At 35.7% G+C, this 14,328-nt stretch overlaps 1 protein-coding gene across 2 annotated transcripts in view; it reads right to left on the bottom strand.

Annotated features, from left to right (window-relative positions):
* Positions 1-14,328, bottom strand: part of CDH2 (cadherin 2) — a 214,749-nt gene that overhangs the window by 50,276 nt on the left and 150,145 nt on the right. For both annotated transcript variants that reach the window (XM_029219312.1, XM_029219321.1), the window contains 5 exons: positions 10,898-11,124; positions 9,090-9,236; positions 7,189-7,344; positions 3,125-3,269; positions 250-422 (listed from right to left, as the gene is read on the bottom strand). In XM_029219312.1, coding sequence (XP_029075145.1) covers positions 250-422; positions 3,125-3,269; positions 7,189-7,344; positions 9,090-9,236; positions 10,898-11,124 — 848 coding nt within the window. The remainder of the gene's footprint in view (positions 1-249; positions 423-3,124; positions 3,270-7,188; positions 7,345-9,089; positions 9,237-10,897; positions 11,125-14,328) is intronic.

Here is a 14,328-nt window from a genome sequence, read left to right as displayed (position 1 = left end):
GAGGGTTATTGGCATAACTTAGTCAATGATCACATTAAATATTACATGGACCAGCAAAGGTTTATCCAGTATACCTAGATCACTTGAACAACTTGAAGTTCTGTAGAAAGGAGTACAACAGATTTCTTCGTGACCGTGAGCATCGTGAATAATCTTGTGGAGTTGTTATTACCTGGAGACAAACTGTATGTGACCCTGTGCACTTTTAAGATTACAAACAAATTCAAATACAGATGTCAGTTGGCTTACCTCTCTGTCTAGTCCAGCTGCCACTGTGATAATGTCCCCAGTCTCGTTGTTGATTGTAAACATGTTGGGCGAAGGGCTGCTTGGTGCCTGGGACAGGATTCTGTACCTCAGCATCCCATTGAGGGCATTTGGATCGTCAGCATCAATTGCAGTGACCGTCATCACATATGTTCCTAGACAGAGCAGACATGGAAAATGAATGGTCACACTTGATGTCAGCATCTCCCAAACGGAAGGTATATTTACCTTCTCCATCAATCTTCATTCCACTTTTTCAAAGCAACATGTAATCGTTTCGACTTGATTAAAAACACTACTGATAAGAACAGAACTCAATTCAAAAAATACTGAACATGGTTGTGACGCTTGAAAGGAAAATAATTTTTTTTTAAATTTACATCTATAAAGACTCAATGTTTCCATATACTTAGAAGACAAATTCACTGTATGATTCAAAGAAAGAACCCCTTTACACCTTCACTGATATAAAATGCAAATAATAAGTAACATAGATGCCATCTGAAACTTCTTTTATGGCCACCAATGCCTTCCCTCTGCCGTATTTTTTCCGTTATGCAGTAACATCTAAAATGACATGCCGGGCATGATTCTCCCCAATGCCTAAGTCACTTTCTGAAAGTAAGCCAGCTGCGTAAGGACACACACTCCATTTACTGAGGTCGTGAGGAATCATTCCATGCATGACTGTTTTGGTACATTGAATATAGGGAGTTTTGCATTGTGGTTCATTATTTCCTAGGAGATTAAAAGAACATTGTAACAAACTCAGGGACTTCAATTTACTAGATATTGTGGAAAGGAAGTCTACAAAGCACCAGGATCAAATAAATTCCAACTAGCTAGACAAACTGTGCAACTGAGAAGTACAGAGAAAAGTAGTTACTATTAAAGATGGTTTGTTCTTTGTGATCTTTATAAGAACTGGATTATAAAATGTTCCATCTCCAGCCTACCATCTTTGTAAGTACCCTATGGTCAGTTCTAGTTTAGAGCCTTTACCGTTGCTGTTCCCTCTACAGGGTACATTTTTTTGCCCCAGAATTAACGAAGGCTTGTTCACATAATTCAAATCTCTTTTCAGAGCTCGTCCCTCTAAACAAGACACCCTATTTGATTATGTGCCAACTATGATTATTTTTTTCCCAAAATTTTACTGCACATTTACTTGCTTGTTCGCCTTTTACATTTCTCCTCTACTAGATTTTAAGCTCCAACAGGGCACAACTAACTTGTCACTGCTGTATCCACAGTGCCAGAACACTGCCTGGCACACAGCATGTGCTCTATAAACATTTGTTGAATGAATGAATTGTTAAAACAAACAAAAAAAATGTTTTGGAATCTTGAACCAAATACTGCTTACAATGTTTCATCTTAGTCTAACTCAAGATTCATGACATTATCAAACCTTTGCCTAGAAGGATGTTTTCAAACTTACACTGCAGGAAATCGACTCATGAAATGTCTTTATGTCTCCTGATCATTGAGAGTCATTTATTTATGGGAGGGATTTATGGCAATTCATGGTCAGATGCGTAATAAATATATCTGTAATGGTTTATTTTTGACAAGTTTTATGAAACAATACTTTTGATACAATTAGAAATAATAGAGGAAAAAAGAGAATGAATGATTTTAAAAGACCAAAAACCTTCCCCAGGCAAAAAAGCACAACGTTTATTTATCCTTAGAATATATGTAAAAGCCTTGTGTTTTAGTAAGGATATGTTTAACATTTTTTGATTTTTTTTTTTTTCCTGTATTTTAAAATACTGACGAATGCGACTCTGAAATGTGACTCAGAGCCACAGATGGTTGAACTTCCGGCACAGGCCCTGTCTTCCCACCCAGCTGCCTGCACACCCCACTCTTCTGAGGATACAGACAAGTGTATTTGGACCAGGAAAAGTGCCAGTTTAAGGCATAGTTGGCTATATCTATAAATTGGCTTATGCAAATCCAGTATAGATGACGAAGGAAACGCATAGCGTAAGTTGAAATGTCGAGGCTTTCTTACATACAAAATATTAACCTATAATTAATTAAGTCTCTCTAAATACCCAAACATCTCAGGAAAGCTGGCAAAATGTTTCCTTTTACCATCTCTATCCTAACTGATTTTCTTGTCCACAAGTTTTCCAAACTCAAGAGACCTTTCTGGCCTTGGTATTCCACTGTGACTGAAGTTTACAGGGTTTTCAGTACAAGAATCTAAAATCTTGGTCAAATATCACTTCACAATGGCAAGAGGCTTTCTGGCAGCTGCTCTTTCTAGGCTAGGTCACTTTCCATGACACTAGTTTAAATGCAAGGGCTGCAGAAGACATTAGGGTCACCCTGAAAGTAAGTATCTTGTGTAGCTAGAGAACAGCAATCTCAGCTGTCACCAAGCCCCCTCTCTGCTTTTGGTTTTGCCCCACTGCCTGGTCCTAGGAACGCCACGTGTTTTAAGACACTCCAGTTGTTTTAGGTGCTGCTACGACTAATAAGATAAAATCTACACTTTATAAACAGAAAGACCCTGGTCTTCCAGTGTTCACTTTCTAGCTGTATGGCCTTTATCAACCATAGCAGAATCAAAGGATTGTATAGATTTTACAGTCTAGAGTCAGATACTGTAGCATATATTTTTTCAAAGGTGGAAAAAGTTATTGTGGGCAGTAGAGGGGTATTTTTCTGTTTTCTCTCTTCAGTCTGTTTTTCCCTAAGTTACCTTCCTTTTTGCCTAAAAGCAGCATGAATGAAAGAAAATGACACAAAAGGCTCACGTGATTTCTCCTTATCCTGCTTATATACGTGTTGGATTACATTGCATTTCCTCAAGCAATCTCCATATTATGATCTTTGAACTTACCAGGCTTTGATCCCTCAGGAACCGTCCCATTCCAAACCTGGTGTAAGAACTCGGGTCTGTTATCATTCATGTCAATAACATTGATGACAATGTCAATCGGGTTCTCCACTTGGTTTCCATTAATATCCACTGCATGCGCCCTCAACTGCAAGAGTAATTAGAAAACAAAACAATTTAACAGATTTAGGTCTCGAGTGAGAAGATAAAAGACAACATACCCATGCTACCAAAACAGCACAGATGGACTGAAAACCAAAAGCTATTCGTCCCATCAAAAAAAAGGAATTCCCTGGTGGTCCAGTGGTTAGGGCTCTGAGCTTTCACTGGCGAGGGCACGGGTTCGATCCCTAGTTGGGGAACTAAGGTCCCACAAGCAGCGTGGTATGGCCAAAGGGGAAAAAAAAAGCTATTTGTCCCATCGAAATTTAAGTTAGCCAAACTCGATATAATTAGGGGAGATGGAGTAGCAAAAGGTCACCACTTGCTATCTGCTAGGCACCCTGCTCAGAGCTCTATGGATTTTACTTGGTTTAATATATATACAAAAGAGTGAGGTAGAAACAAATCCACATTTGAAGGTAAGGAAATTGAGCTTCAGAAAAGCTAAGTAACTTTACTCTGTTTATTGACAGAGCCCCTGTCCAAAGCCAGTTCTGTCCAGCTCCCAAATCCTTTTGCTAAGTCCGTACAAGAGTCAGGGTAATTAAAAATGTGGTACTGGCCTAGAATAGCCATAGAGAACAAGAGAAAAGGAGAGAATCTAGAAAGAATTAAGTGTGTACAAGGAACTTTGACTCTTTTTTAATTGTAAAAGTCACTCACTCATAAATATTAAAAGTACATAAGGCAGTTGTTACTCTCCCAAGGTTGAGTTCTCAGTATTATAGGTACTTTTCTAGAAATTTTATCTTTTTCTTCCTTTTTAAACAAATATAATCACTCAGCTACTCTTGGCAAAATATCTTCAAAATCTTTTCATCCGGAACATAGAAAACCATTTCAATCTTTTCAAAAGCTATGTACTGTTCACTGAATTGTTTCTTTAAAAGAGAATGCTTCTATGATTTTCCTGTTAAGTGTGATGCTGGCTGCTGGTTTCTGTCGGATATGCTTTATCAACCTAAAGAATCATCAACATATCCTTTTTTTATTTAGAGGTTAACACATGAAACAATGTAAATTTTATTACACTGGGCTTTTCAACACCTACAGAAAGAATCTCTTTTTCCCTTGACTTACTTAATACATTGATGGTATTAAATAATAATAATACTCTTATTACATTAAGAGATTCTTAATAATGAACTATCCTGGCCATTCTATAATTAATTCTATTTTGTTATGGATATTGCTCATTTATGTGCAAGTACTGAGAATCTGGAGATCAAGAATTCACCCCAAAATTGACCTGAAAATATTTATTTCCTGAGTTTTAACCACAGAAGTTCAGATAGTGAGAATTCGTACAGAAGAGATATTTAGAATTTTTGATATTGATATTATTTGTATTCATAAATTAGAAACTAGTCTAATTAAGGACTGGTCTATTGTGTGCTGCCTTTATTAAGTTTTCCTATTAATGTGATGTTGTTTTTGTGAAAGGCTTGCAAGTTTTACTTCTTTCTTTATGTTTTAGAACAATATAAAAAGCATTAGAATTACATGTTCCTTAAGGATTTTAGAAGAATTGGTTGATAGAACAATCAAGGCCTTTGGGAGGAGGGAGTTGAGTGATTCTCCGGATTTAAAACATTTTTAGCTTTTTATATGCTTATTTGCCTGTTTATATCTAGGGGAGTCTTGCTCTACCACATATCAATATTTTAATAATTTTCAAAACTTCAATAATCTTAAAAGTTTGTACAAGTGCAAAAAATTCAACAAATATATTAATGAGAAAAATAAGAGTCTAAAAAGAAACACATGCATAGGTGGAGTAAAAAGTACGGAATGACATGCTAAATCAATGGGAATATGGTGTTGAGATAACTGCGCTGGCCGTAAAAGAAAAACAAAGTGGATCTATATCCCTTTCTTCTTTTACTAAACTAAACTCCACAGAGGTTGAACATTTAGAGGCAAAAATAAATAAATAAATAAAACAGATAAAATGGAGGAGATTAGCATCTTGGAGCAGGAAAAACCTTTATAAACATCTCTGGAAAGCCAGAATGCCTGATAAAATTAAAACAACAACAACAACAAACATCACCATGTAAAAACTATAAGTTATAATAAGGTAAAAACTATAAACAAAGTTTAAAAATAAACAACAAAAGGGGAAATACATGACAAATCATGTATTAACAACGCTAGTAGATAAAAGGTTCTTAAGAGTACAGAAAAAGATAAACAACCCCCTGCCCAAATTCAACATAAGACAGGAGTAAGGATATCATGATATTCAACATATGCAACTTAAAACGTCAAGATAATTCTTTTACCAATAGTACTGGCAATAAATAAATAATGCCTGGAATTGATAATGGAGTGGAAAGTATCTACTATATAGTGGGAAGGTAGTGCAACACAATACAACTATTCTAGAGAACAATTTCACTATATTTATCAAAATAATTCCAATTTTAGGAAATTTTTCCAAGGATGTAATGCGAAAATGTACAGAGAGGTGTTCATTGTCACATTATTTATACAGTAGTTGTAAAATACAACTGAAAGAACTAAATTACCCAAATATCTACCAGTAGGTAATTACTTAAAATTACTTTAGAGCAATCAAAAATGATGATATAAATAAACACTGATTTACTGACATGGAAAGATGCTAAATCTTATGATTGCTAAGTGACAAAAGCTGGTTTCAGAGAATGATCCCAATTTCAAAACAATACATTTATGAATCTCTGCACAGAGAAATATCTTACAGAATATCACCAAAGTTAGGGAAAAAAAAAAAAAAAGCAAATGGTTAGTTTTATGTACCGGGATTTCAAATTCTTTTCACTTTCTTATTAATACTGTATTATTTGAAAAATTCCATTTCTGTATTATTTGAGGTTTTTACAATGTGCCAATATTCTTTTCTAAGAGAAAATGATACTTTCATTAAAAGTTTTAGTAATTCCTATAGAAATTGGAGAAGTAATAAAGATCAACTTAGGTTTCTATATTAAATGCATGAAAAAATTGTTGAAATCTTGTTCCAGAAAAATGTGCAAGCGTGGCTAGAAAAAAATGAAAGAAAAATGCTTTCTGGAATTTAGACTTTAATATTAGGTAATTCTTGAGTTTTAAAATACTCATTACAATATTATTTTTAAATCAGTTTCAAACAAATACGTATATTAAAAAATATGAACATATAACTATATACAAAAGCTGTTATAACTTAATAGGAAAATGAATAAAATAGAAAAATAACACAAAAATTAGCATAAGAAATATAACTAGATAATATATCTAAGAAAAGATTGTTCAGACTGGCAGATTGATGAAACCAAGTATTGGCAGGGTTATGTGGAAAAGGGAAATCTTAATTCCCAATAGGCAGACCAAAATGGCACATCTTTCTGGAGTTAATATGACCAACAAATAACAAAACAAAAATGTGCTATCCATTTTCTACAACTCTAATGGTAATAATAATACCAGCAGGAACAGATAAAATGACAAACAAATGTATATTAATAAGAAACTGCTATTAAAATGATAGTTTATATATTCAACGAATACTATACAGCCATTAAAAATGTTGTGGTCTTTATATAATTTATATGAAACAGTATTGACCCCTTTCATGTAAATTTGTTCTTATAAATTCTTAGCCATGTATCTGAAGGCAAGTATCAGCATGTAAACAGTAATATGATTTTCAGCAGTTTTAGTTTCTTCTTTGGCATTGTTTGTTTTTTACCATGAGCACTCAACAATTTTATGAAAACAGTAAACTTATTAAAAATAAATTGAAAAGGCTACAAGTACATTTCTGGTGTTAGAATGCTCAGGATCAAAGCTTTAAGACTGACGTGAGAGGCAAATGTTAAACCCTGCACATATTTGGAAGAGTATTAATACAGAGAATTATCAGCTGGCTGAAATCTTACATGAAACCGGGCTATGAGCTCACGATCCAGAGGCTTGGTCACTGACAGCTGACCTGAGATGGGGTTGATAATGAAGATACCAGTTGGAGGCTGGTCGGCTCCCGGCCCAGTTACGCTGTACCGCAGAGAGAGGTTTTTATCTCTATCGGACCTGATCTGAGGGTCAAGAAGACAATCACATTAAACAAGGGACTAAATAAGCTCATTATCAGAGACAGGGTGTGCCACACCTCACGGTCTCTTCCAGTTACAAACGTATACCATCTCTTCCCAGAAAACCCTTGAAGCTCTGCCTGTCCTGCCCCTTTTCCTTGCTGCTGGGTGATGGGCTTCAAAACGAGATGTCACCTATCACCAGAAGGACTGGGGGCAATGTTAACATCTAAAAGAACACACAGTAGGAGTAGTGCAAAAGTCAAAATTAAGGAGCATCAGTTTTTAAACAGAATCAAAGTCTCTCCTGGGAATCTGCAGGTTAGAATATTTAACCCAGTAACAGGTGTCCAATTTAATGAAGACAGAAATTGTTTACTTTTTGCACGAGTTAGGATAAGAAATAATTGTCTCACCATAGTGTGAAAGAGCCTCACACGGGAACTCTAAGATTATGGTTGAGCCCGGAAGTGAGATTCCTGTACTTGCATCGTGCTAATGTTTTTCACTGCAACCAAAGCTTCCCATGTTATTTTAAGGTGGCACCTAATACCCCAAATTCTTTATTAATAACAAAGCATGCAAGAAATGATTTTATAATATATTTCTATTACTCTTAAAAATTATACCCATTATAGGCTCACTGCCTTCTCCTCCAAATACAACAATTCCCGGAAAAATAAGTTTACAGATGAGTGGTCATAGGAACAGGCTATAAAAAGGGAGGAAGGAGAACAGTACAGAGAAAGGGCCCGCTGAGCAATACTGTTTGGAGGTGATGATACGAGATATTTGTGTATTAGGTAAATACCTTTAATCCAGTAACAGAATCCAGTTTTTGTTTTGTTTTGTTTTTTTAGCTAAGGCAAAATTCTTTTCTTTTCTCATTCTCCATTAAAGTAGAAACACAGAAGACACCTCGATTGGGGGGCTACGTCTTTCATTGTTAAACTGAATTATAATGCTCATTACCATAGACTATACAACACAAATAAATGACTTATTAAAAAACACAGCTTTCTGTATGTATCCATTGGAATGTTAAATTAATCCTATACAGAAACATTTACTTTCTACTAGATGGGAATACAATGACTTTGTCTTATTTTCTTTTTGTAATAAATAAAAGGTTGCTCATTTTACTAAACATGTAGAGATATCCGTCATTTTGTTCTCTGGGTCTGATGGTATGCATTTAGAGTAACTGGAGAAAAATCTCACTCTTCAGCTCTGAAAGCCTATGTTTTTGCACAGCCCCAGGGAGTCTGTTAATGGTATCAGGGGTCATTTTTTATTTCTTTAGAAAACTCTCAAACGCACTTGGTACTGGCATTTTTAGCAATGATTGCCCCTTTATTTTTTCTTTGGCCCAAAAGCTATTTGTAGAGGGCAAAGATCATCACGGGGAGTGCAGATTTCAGACAGGGAAGCTAAGGTGTGTGGGAAAGGGTACGGTGTGGGTGTGAAACATGTTGGAGCTAAGGCGTATGTATTCAGACACTGAACAAACTTTATCATCCATGAAATATAGGACTGACCCACAGAGTGCTCTATCTATAAATAATCTGAGGTAATGAAAAAATGGAGAAGAGACTGTTTATAACACTACAGACATTCCATCAATACAAAACAAAATATGTTTTAGTACATACATGTCGTAAACTCTACCTTGTGAAAAAAGAGACAAAAGCACTTCTAACATACACTTGACACATGCCATGGAGGTCAATGAAATTGTGCCACCCTACCCTGACAAGTTCTTGAGGAAAAGGCCCTCTGGAGTTTTCTGGCAAGTTGATTGGAGGGATAACCCAGTCTCTCTTCTGCCTTTGTAGGTAGCCATTGTGCTTAGTCAATTGTCTTGGGAATACTATTTCTTCAATTTCTCGTGATTCCTTTGCATTAAAATACAAGAAGACATTCCTGAGTACTAGGAAAACATTTTCTGGAAGTACATCAATGTCAATGGATACCTGTAAGCGTAGGAATCACAGTTTATTATGAACAAGAAAATAGGTCTGGATGCCCTCTCCTCGTCCCCCTATTAAAATAATAGAAAACACCATAAAATTGTGGGTGACAGTGTTCACTGAAAAACTGAATTCCAAAAAATTTATTATGTGGCACAGCTGTGTAAACTATGTGCAGTTTCTATAAGCCATCTTAGATAGTAGTTAATATTGAGCAAAATTTAATAGTACCCTTTTATACATTTCTCATTAGTTTAAACCATAGTTCAGGTAATGTGCTACTGTGTACGTTAAACTTAGATCTTGATGTGCTAAAATATAATTTGGATTTCAAAAGAAGTTTAATACATACTGCTAAGGAACGTCTCAAATATTTATGATCCTATTAAATCCCACAGAATTAATGCTGTACTTATTTAAACCTATGTCAGTCGTGATGGATGCTGTAGTTGACCCACTTTGCACATGGGGTATTAATCTCTGCTGGGTGTCAACATTTTCTTCTGTTTCTCCCTATGTCTGTAGACATTTTAGCCATTAGCCCTTGCTGCTTCAAGGCAAAGATCCAAGCTAGTTTGCTGGAACACAGAGAATCATCAACAACAACCAAAGCATCTTTTCACTCAGTTACCAGTTCCTTACTTTATAGTACCCAAATGACATGATTCCCCCTAACAGTTAATACATTAACAAATTACATTTCACATAATGAAAGTCCAACATTGGTATAAGAGAACAAATATCTTTTTCTCTAATATTTATTCATATTTGATTATGGCTGTGTATATCACATTTACAATTAAATACCAGAAAAGAATGTGTGTATTCTTATCTCTCACAGTACAATATACAAAATGTAATAGTCATAAAATCATGGACTTGAGATTATATTAATCAACTCAAAGGACTAGAATATTCAGAACTAATAATGTTATCATAACTTCACTGTAGAAGTTAATGTTTCTATTTAAAATTCTTAAAATAGTGCCTTACACAAAATAAGTGCTCAATAAATATTGAACTGAATTGAACTTTACTCTGTTAGAAATGTATCTTATTTATTTTATCTTGGCTTATAGCAGCTTCCACCAGAGGGAGTATATTATTCCTAAAAGTCATGTCGGTAGTATAAATAATTCATACTCCCCAATTTAATTATTAAGAGACAAGACAAAAACCCAGTACTCCTTGACAGAAATTCTTTCCTTCTACTGCTATAAATCTGTATTTCCCATCTAATAACTTTGGCTGGTGACATCTTACAAACAATTATTTTGTGGTTAAATTTAACACCTTATAAAGCTTCTAAGAAATTTAAAACAAACAACTACTTCTAATTTAAATTAAGCTATAAATCTCAAAGTATAAACAGACCTTTCAAATACAGTTTAGGATTGCTGATAATATATTTTGTCTAAGCATCTTATAAGGTTAAAAACAGCAAAATACTATTGTAGCAAATGAAGTTGATACAAAGTCAAATATTGGCCACCCATTAATGTGATGCAAAGTATGTATTTAGTTCAAACTGCACATTTCTGATCTGCAAACATAACTCCATCCAAAGCCATACTTGGATACTCTACCTTCACTGAATCCTCAGGTAAGGCTGGTTTGAGGCTCAATTTTACTGCCACTTGCCACTTTTCCTGAGTCTCTTTGTCTTGAGCATATATCAGGAACTTTGAGTGCTCAGAGGAGAGGGGAAAGCTTCTCACGGCATACACCATGCCATCTGCATCCACCTTAAAATCTGCTGGTTCGCTGCTTTCATACTGTACTTTTCTTTTCCCGTTGCAGTTGCTAAACTTCACTGCAAAAGATAATAACTACATAAGACTAATTATACCACAAAGGCAAAACCAACTATTCATCTAAAGCTATATCCCGATTAGGTTAAAAATAAAATGTAGCATCGTGAAACACAAAAATTTTATTTTATTTTATTTTATTTTTTGCGGTACGCGGGCCTCTCACTGTTGTGGCCTCTCCCGTTGCAGAGCGCAGGCTCCGGACGCGCAGGCTCAGCGGCCATGGCCCACAGGCCCAGCCGCTCCACGGCATGTGGGATCTTCCCGTACCGGGGCACGAACCCGTGTCCCCTGCATCAGCAGGCGGACACTCAACCACTGCGCCACCAGGGAAGCCCCCCAAATTTTATTTTTACATTATTAAATTTTCATTAAAAAAATTTTTTTAAAGTTACACCACTCCATTCACAGTTATTCCAAATATTAGCTATATTCCCCATGTTGTACAGGACATCCCTATAGCCTATGTTACACTCAATCATTTGTAACTCCCACCCTCACCCCTGTACTGCCCCTCCCCGCTTCCCCCCACTGGTAACCACTAGTTTGTTCTCTACATTTGTGAGTCTGCTTCTTTTTTGTTTCATTCACTAGTTTGTGGTATTTTTTAGATCCCACATATAAGTGACATCATACAGGATTTGTCTTTCTCTGTCTGACTTATTTCACTTAGCATAGTCCCCTCCAAGTCCACCCATGTTGCTGCAAGTGGTAAAACTTCATTCTTTTTTATGGCTGAGTAGTATTCCATTGTGTGTGTGTGTGTGTGTGTGTGTGTGTGTATACCACATCTTTAGCCATTCATATGATGATGAACACTTAGGGTGTTGGGTTGTGAAAGAAAAATGAATTAACATTTGTTAAATGCTAGGCACTAAACAAGACACTTAAGGTTATTTACTTTAACCTTAAGAATAACCACTCAAAGTAGGAATCATTTTATCTGTTCTACAGATGGGGAAGAAAATTCAGAAAGCCACCAATGCTCCAAGCTTTTGACTCTTAGTGGTTGTTTGCCTTACAGGAGCACAAAGGGATCTTCACGTCTTAAACCTTTAATAGACAATGAAAGTAAAGTAAAAGAGGCTTGATAGATGCTTGGGAAGAGAGTAATGCCACATTTAGATCTCTGAAAGTACCAAAGTAACTAGCATATTAAAAAGGAGTTCTTCATTTGGAGCATAGCTTGAATGTCCCACAGAGGGGAGGAGCTGAGCCCCTCACGGGCTAATGAGAGTGTGTGGCAAATGAGAAAAATTCACACTCACTGTTACTGCCACTGACTTCGGCTAATTTGGTACTCAGCTTACCTATTTAGATTCACGTGTCAGAAAGATGCAGGCTAGGAAAGATAGAGGCCTTTGAAAAAATGTATTAGCAAAGAAGGAAAAAATGTGCCTTTTCCTACAAAGGGTTGCTGCACATCCTATGAATGAGAAGTGGGTGATCCCAGAGAGTTTGACATCGGAGAAAACACGTGGGAGGAAACTGCATAATGGTCAGTTACTTAAAATTGTTTTGCTTTCCTAATACCCCTGCCCCCACTGGTTTAATATTTCTGTTCTGGGTTTTTTAAACAACTGGTAATTTTCATTTGCTTTAATATTAAAATAAGCAGCATTTGGGACATTACTCAGTTTTAAAGAAAGGTCTTGTATTACATAATTCCCTTTGTACATTCAACCAGTGGAATCAATACCTCAACTCAAGGTCCACTGCCAAATGAAAACGTTCTCCTTAGTGAAGCAACAATCCTGATTTCATCCTGTGGTTGTGATTTAATGCACAAAATATGCCTGGTTCACATGCTTAATCAATAATTACCAGGTTTTACTGTTTTCAAGTCATGCAAATTAAAAAGCTTATTAATTTCAATGAGTGTTATGGACTGAATTCTGTTCCCCAAAATTCACAGGCTGAAGCCCTAATTCCCAGTACCTTAGAATATAAGTATATTTGGAGATACGGTTTTTAAAGAGGTAATTAAGGTAAATGAGCTCATATGGCTGGGCCCTCATCCAATATGACTGGTGTCTTATAAGAAGAGGAAATTTGGACATAGATGCACATATACATAGAGGAAAGACCATTCTGTGGACAGAGGAAAAGATGGCCATCTGCAAGCCAAAGAGAAAGGTCTCAAGAAAACCCAAACCGGCTGGCCCCTTGATCTCAGACTTCCAGCCTCCAGAACTGTGAGAAAATAAATTTCTGTCATTTAAACCACACACTCTGTAGTCTAATAAATGGATAATACACGAATTCCATTTGTTAACCATTGGTCAGTGTTTATTGTGTGCTGTTTTGTTCATTTATGACTTAGATGCACCATGAATATTTTCTCAAAATTGACCAGATTCACTTCTGCCCTAGCACCAAGCGCTGAAACTTACTTAGGAGAAAGTTTTTACAGAAACATAGAAATTAATAGAAAAAGTGGAAAACCGCTATGTTATAGAAGCTTAGTTACAGCACTAATACATATTTATAGTTTATATAATATATTTATTTACCATTTATGGACTTTCAAAACGGTTTTCAGGAGGACTATGGCAAAATATGTTTACCAAAAAACCTGGTTAAAAATAAAAAGGAGAGTGGACAGAAGCCACTTGAAAGGGAGAACGAGATATTCAAGGGACATGGTAAAATTAAGATTAGATTTAAATTTTCACTTTGAGATGAGGAAGGCAAACATCATAGTTATATGACTTGTGAGGAGAAATATATAGTTCACTGGAACCACGCTGTTTCTGTTATTAACATTTTCCTAATGGATAGTAGGTAAAGAATTCTGAGTAATATAATACGATTTTCAACCTTTATTTTACAAAATATGAAGCAGTTTGATCATTTTTTAATGTATAGGTTTTTAAGAAAAGGTGATGATACATTTATTTTAAATTAAAATGCATCCTTAGCAGTGAAACTATTCTGTATGATACTGTGATGGCAGATACGTGACAGTACGCGTTTGTCAAAACTCATGGACTGAGCAACGCAAAGCGTGAATCCTAAAGTAAAATTAAGGACTTTACAGTAATGTATCGTTATTGGTTGTAACAAATGTGCCACATTAATGCGAGACGTTAATAACAGGGAAAACTATGGGGTGGGGTGGATATGGAACTCTTCACTTGGTGCTCGATTTTTCTGTAAACTTAGAATTGTTCTAAAAAATAAAGTCGATTAATAATTAAAAAAAT

This window comes from Monodon monoceros, unplaced genomic scaffold (assembly GCF_005190385.1).
Source record: "Monodon monoceros isolate NGI ecotype Baffin Bay Population unplaced genomic scaffold, NGI_Narwhal_1 Super_Scaffold_1, whole genome shotgun sequence".
Classification (NCBI taxonomy): Eukaryota; Metazoa; Chordata; class Mammalia; order Artiodactyla; family Monodontidae; genus Monodon; species Monodon monoceros.
Note: the sequence above shows the minus strand (reverse complement) of the source record. Positions and strands in the feature narration are given on the sequence as shown.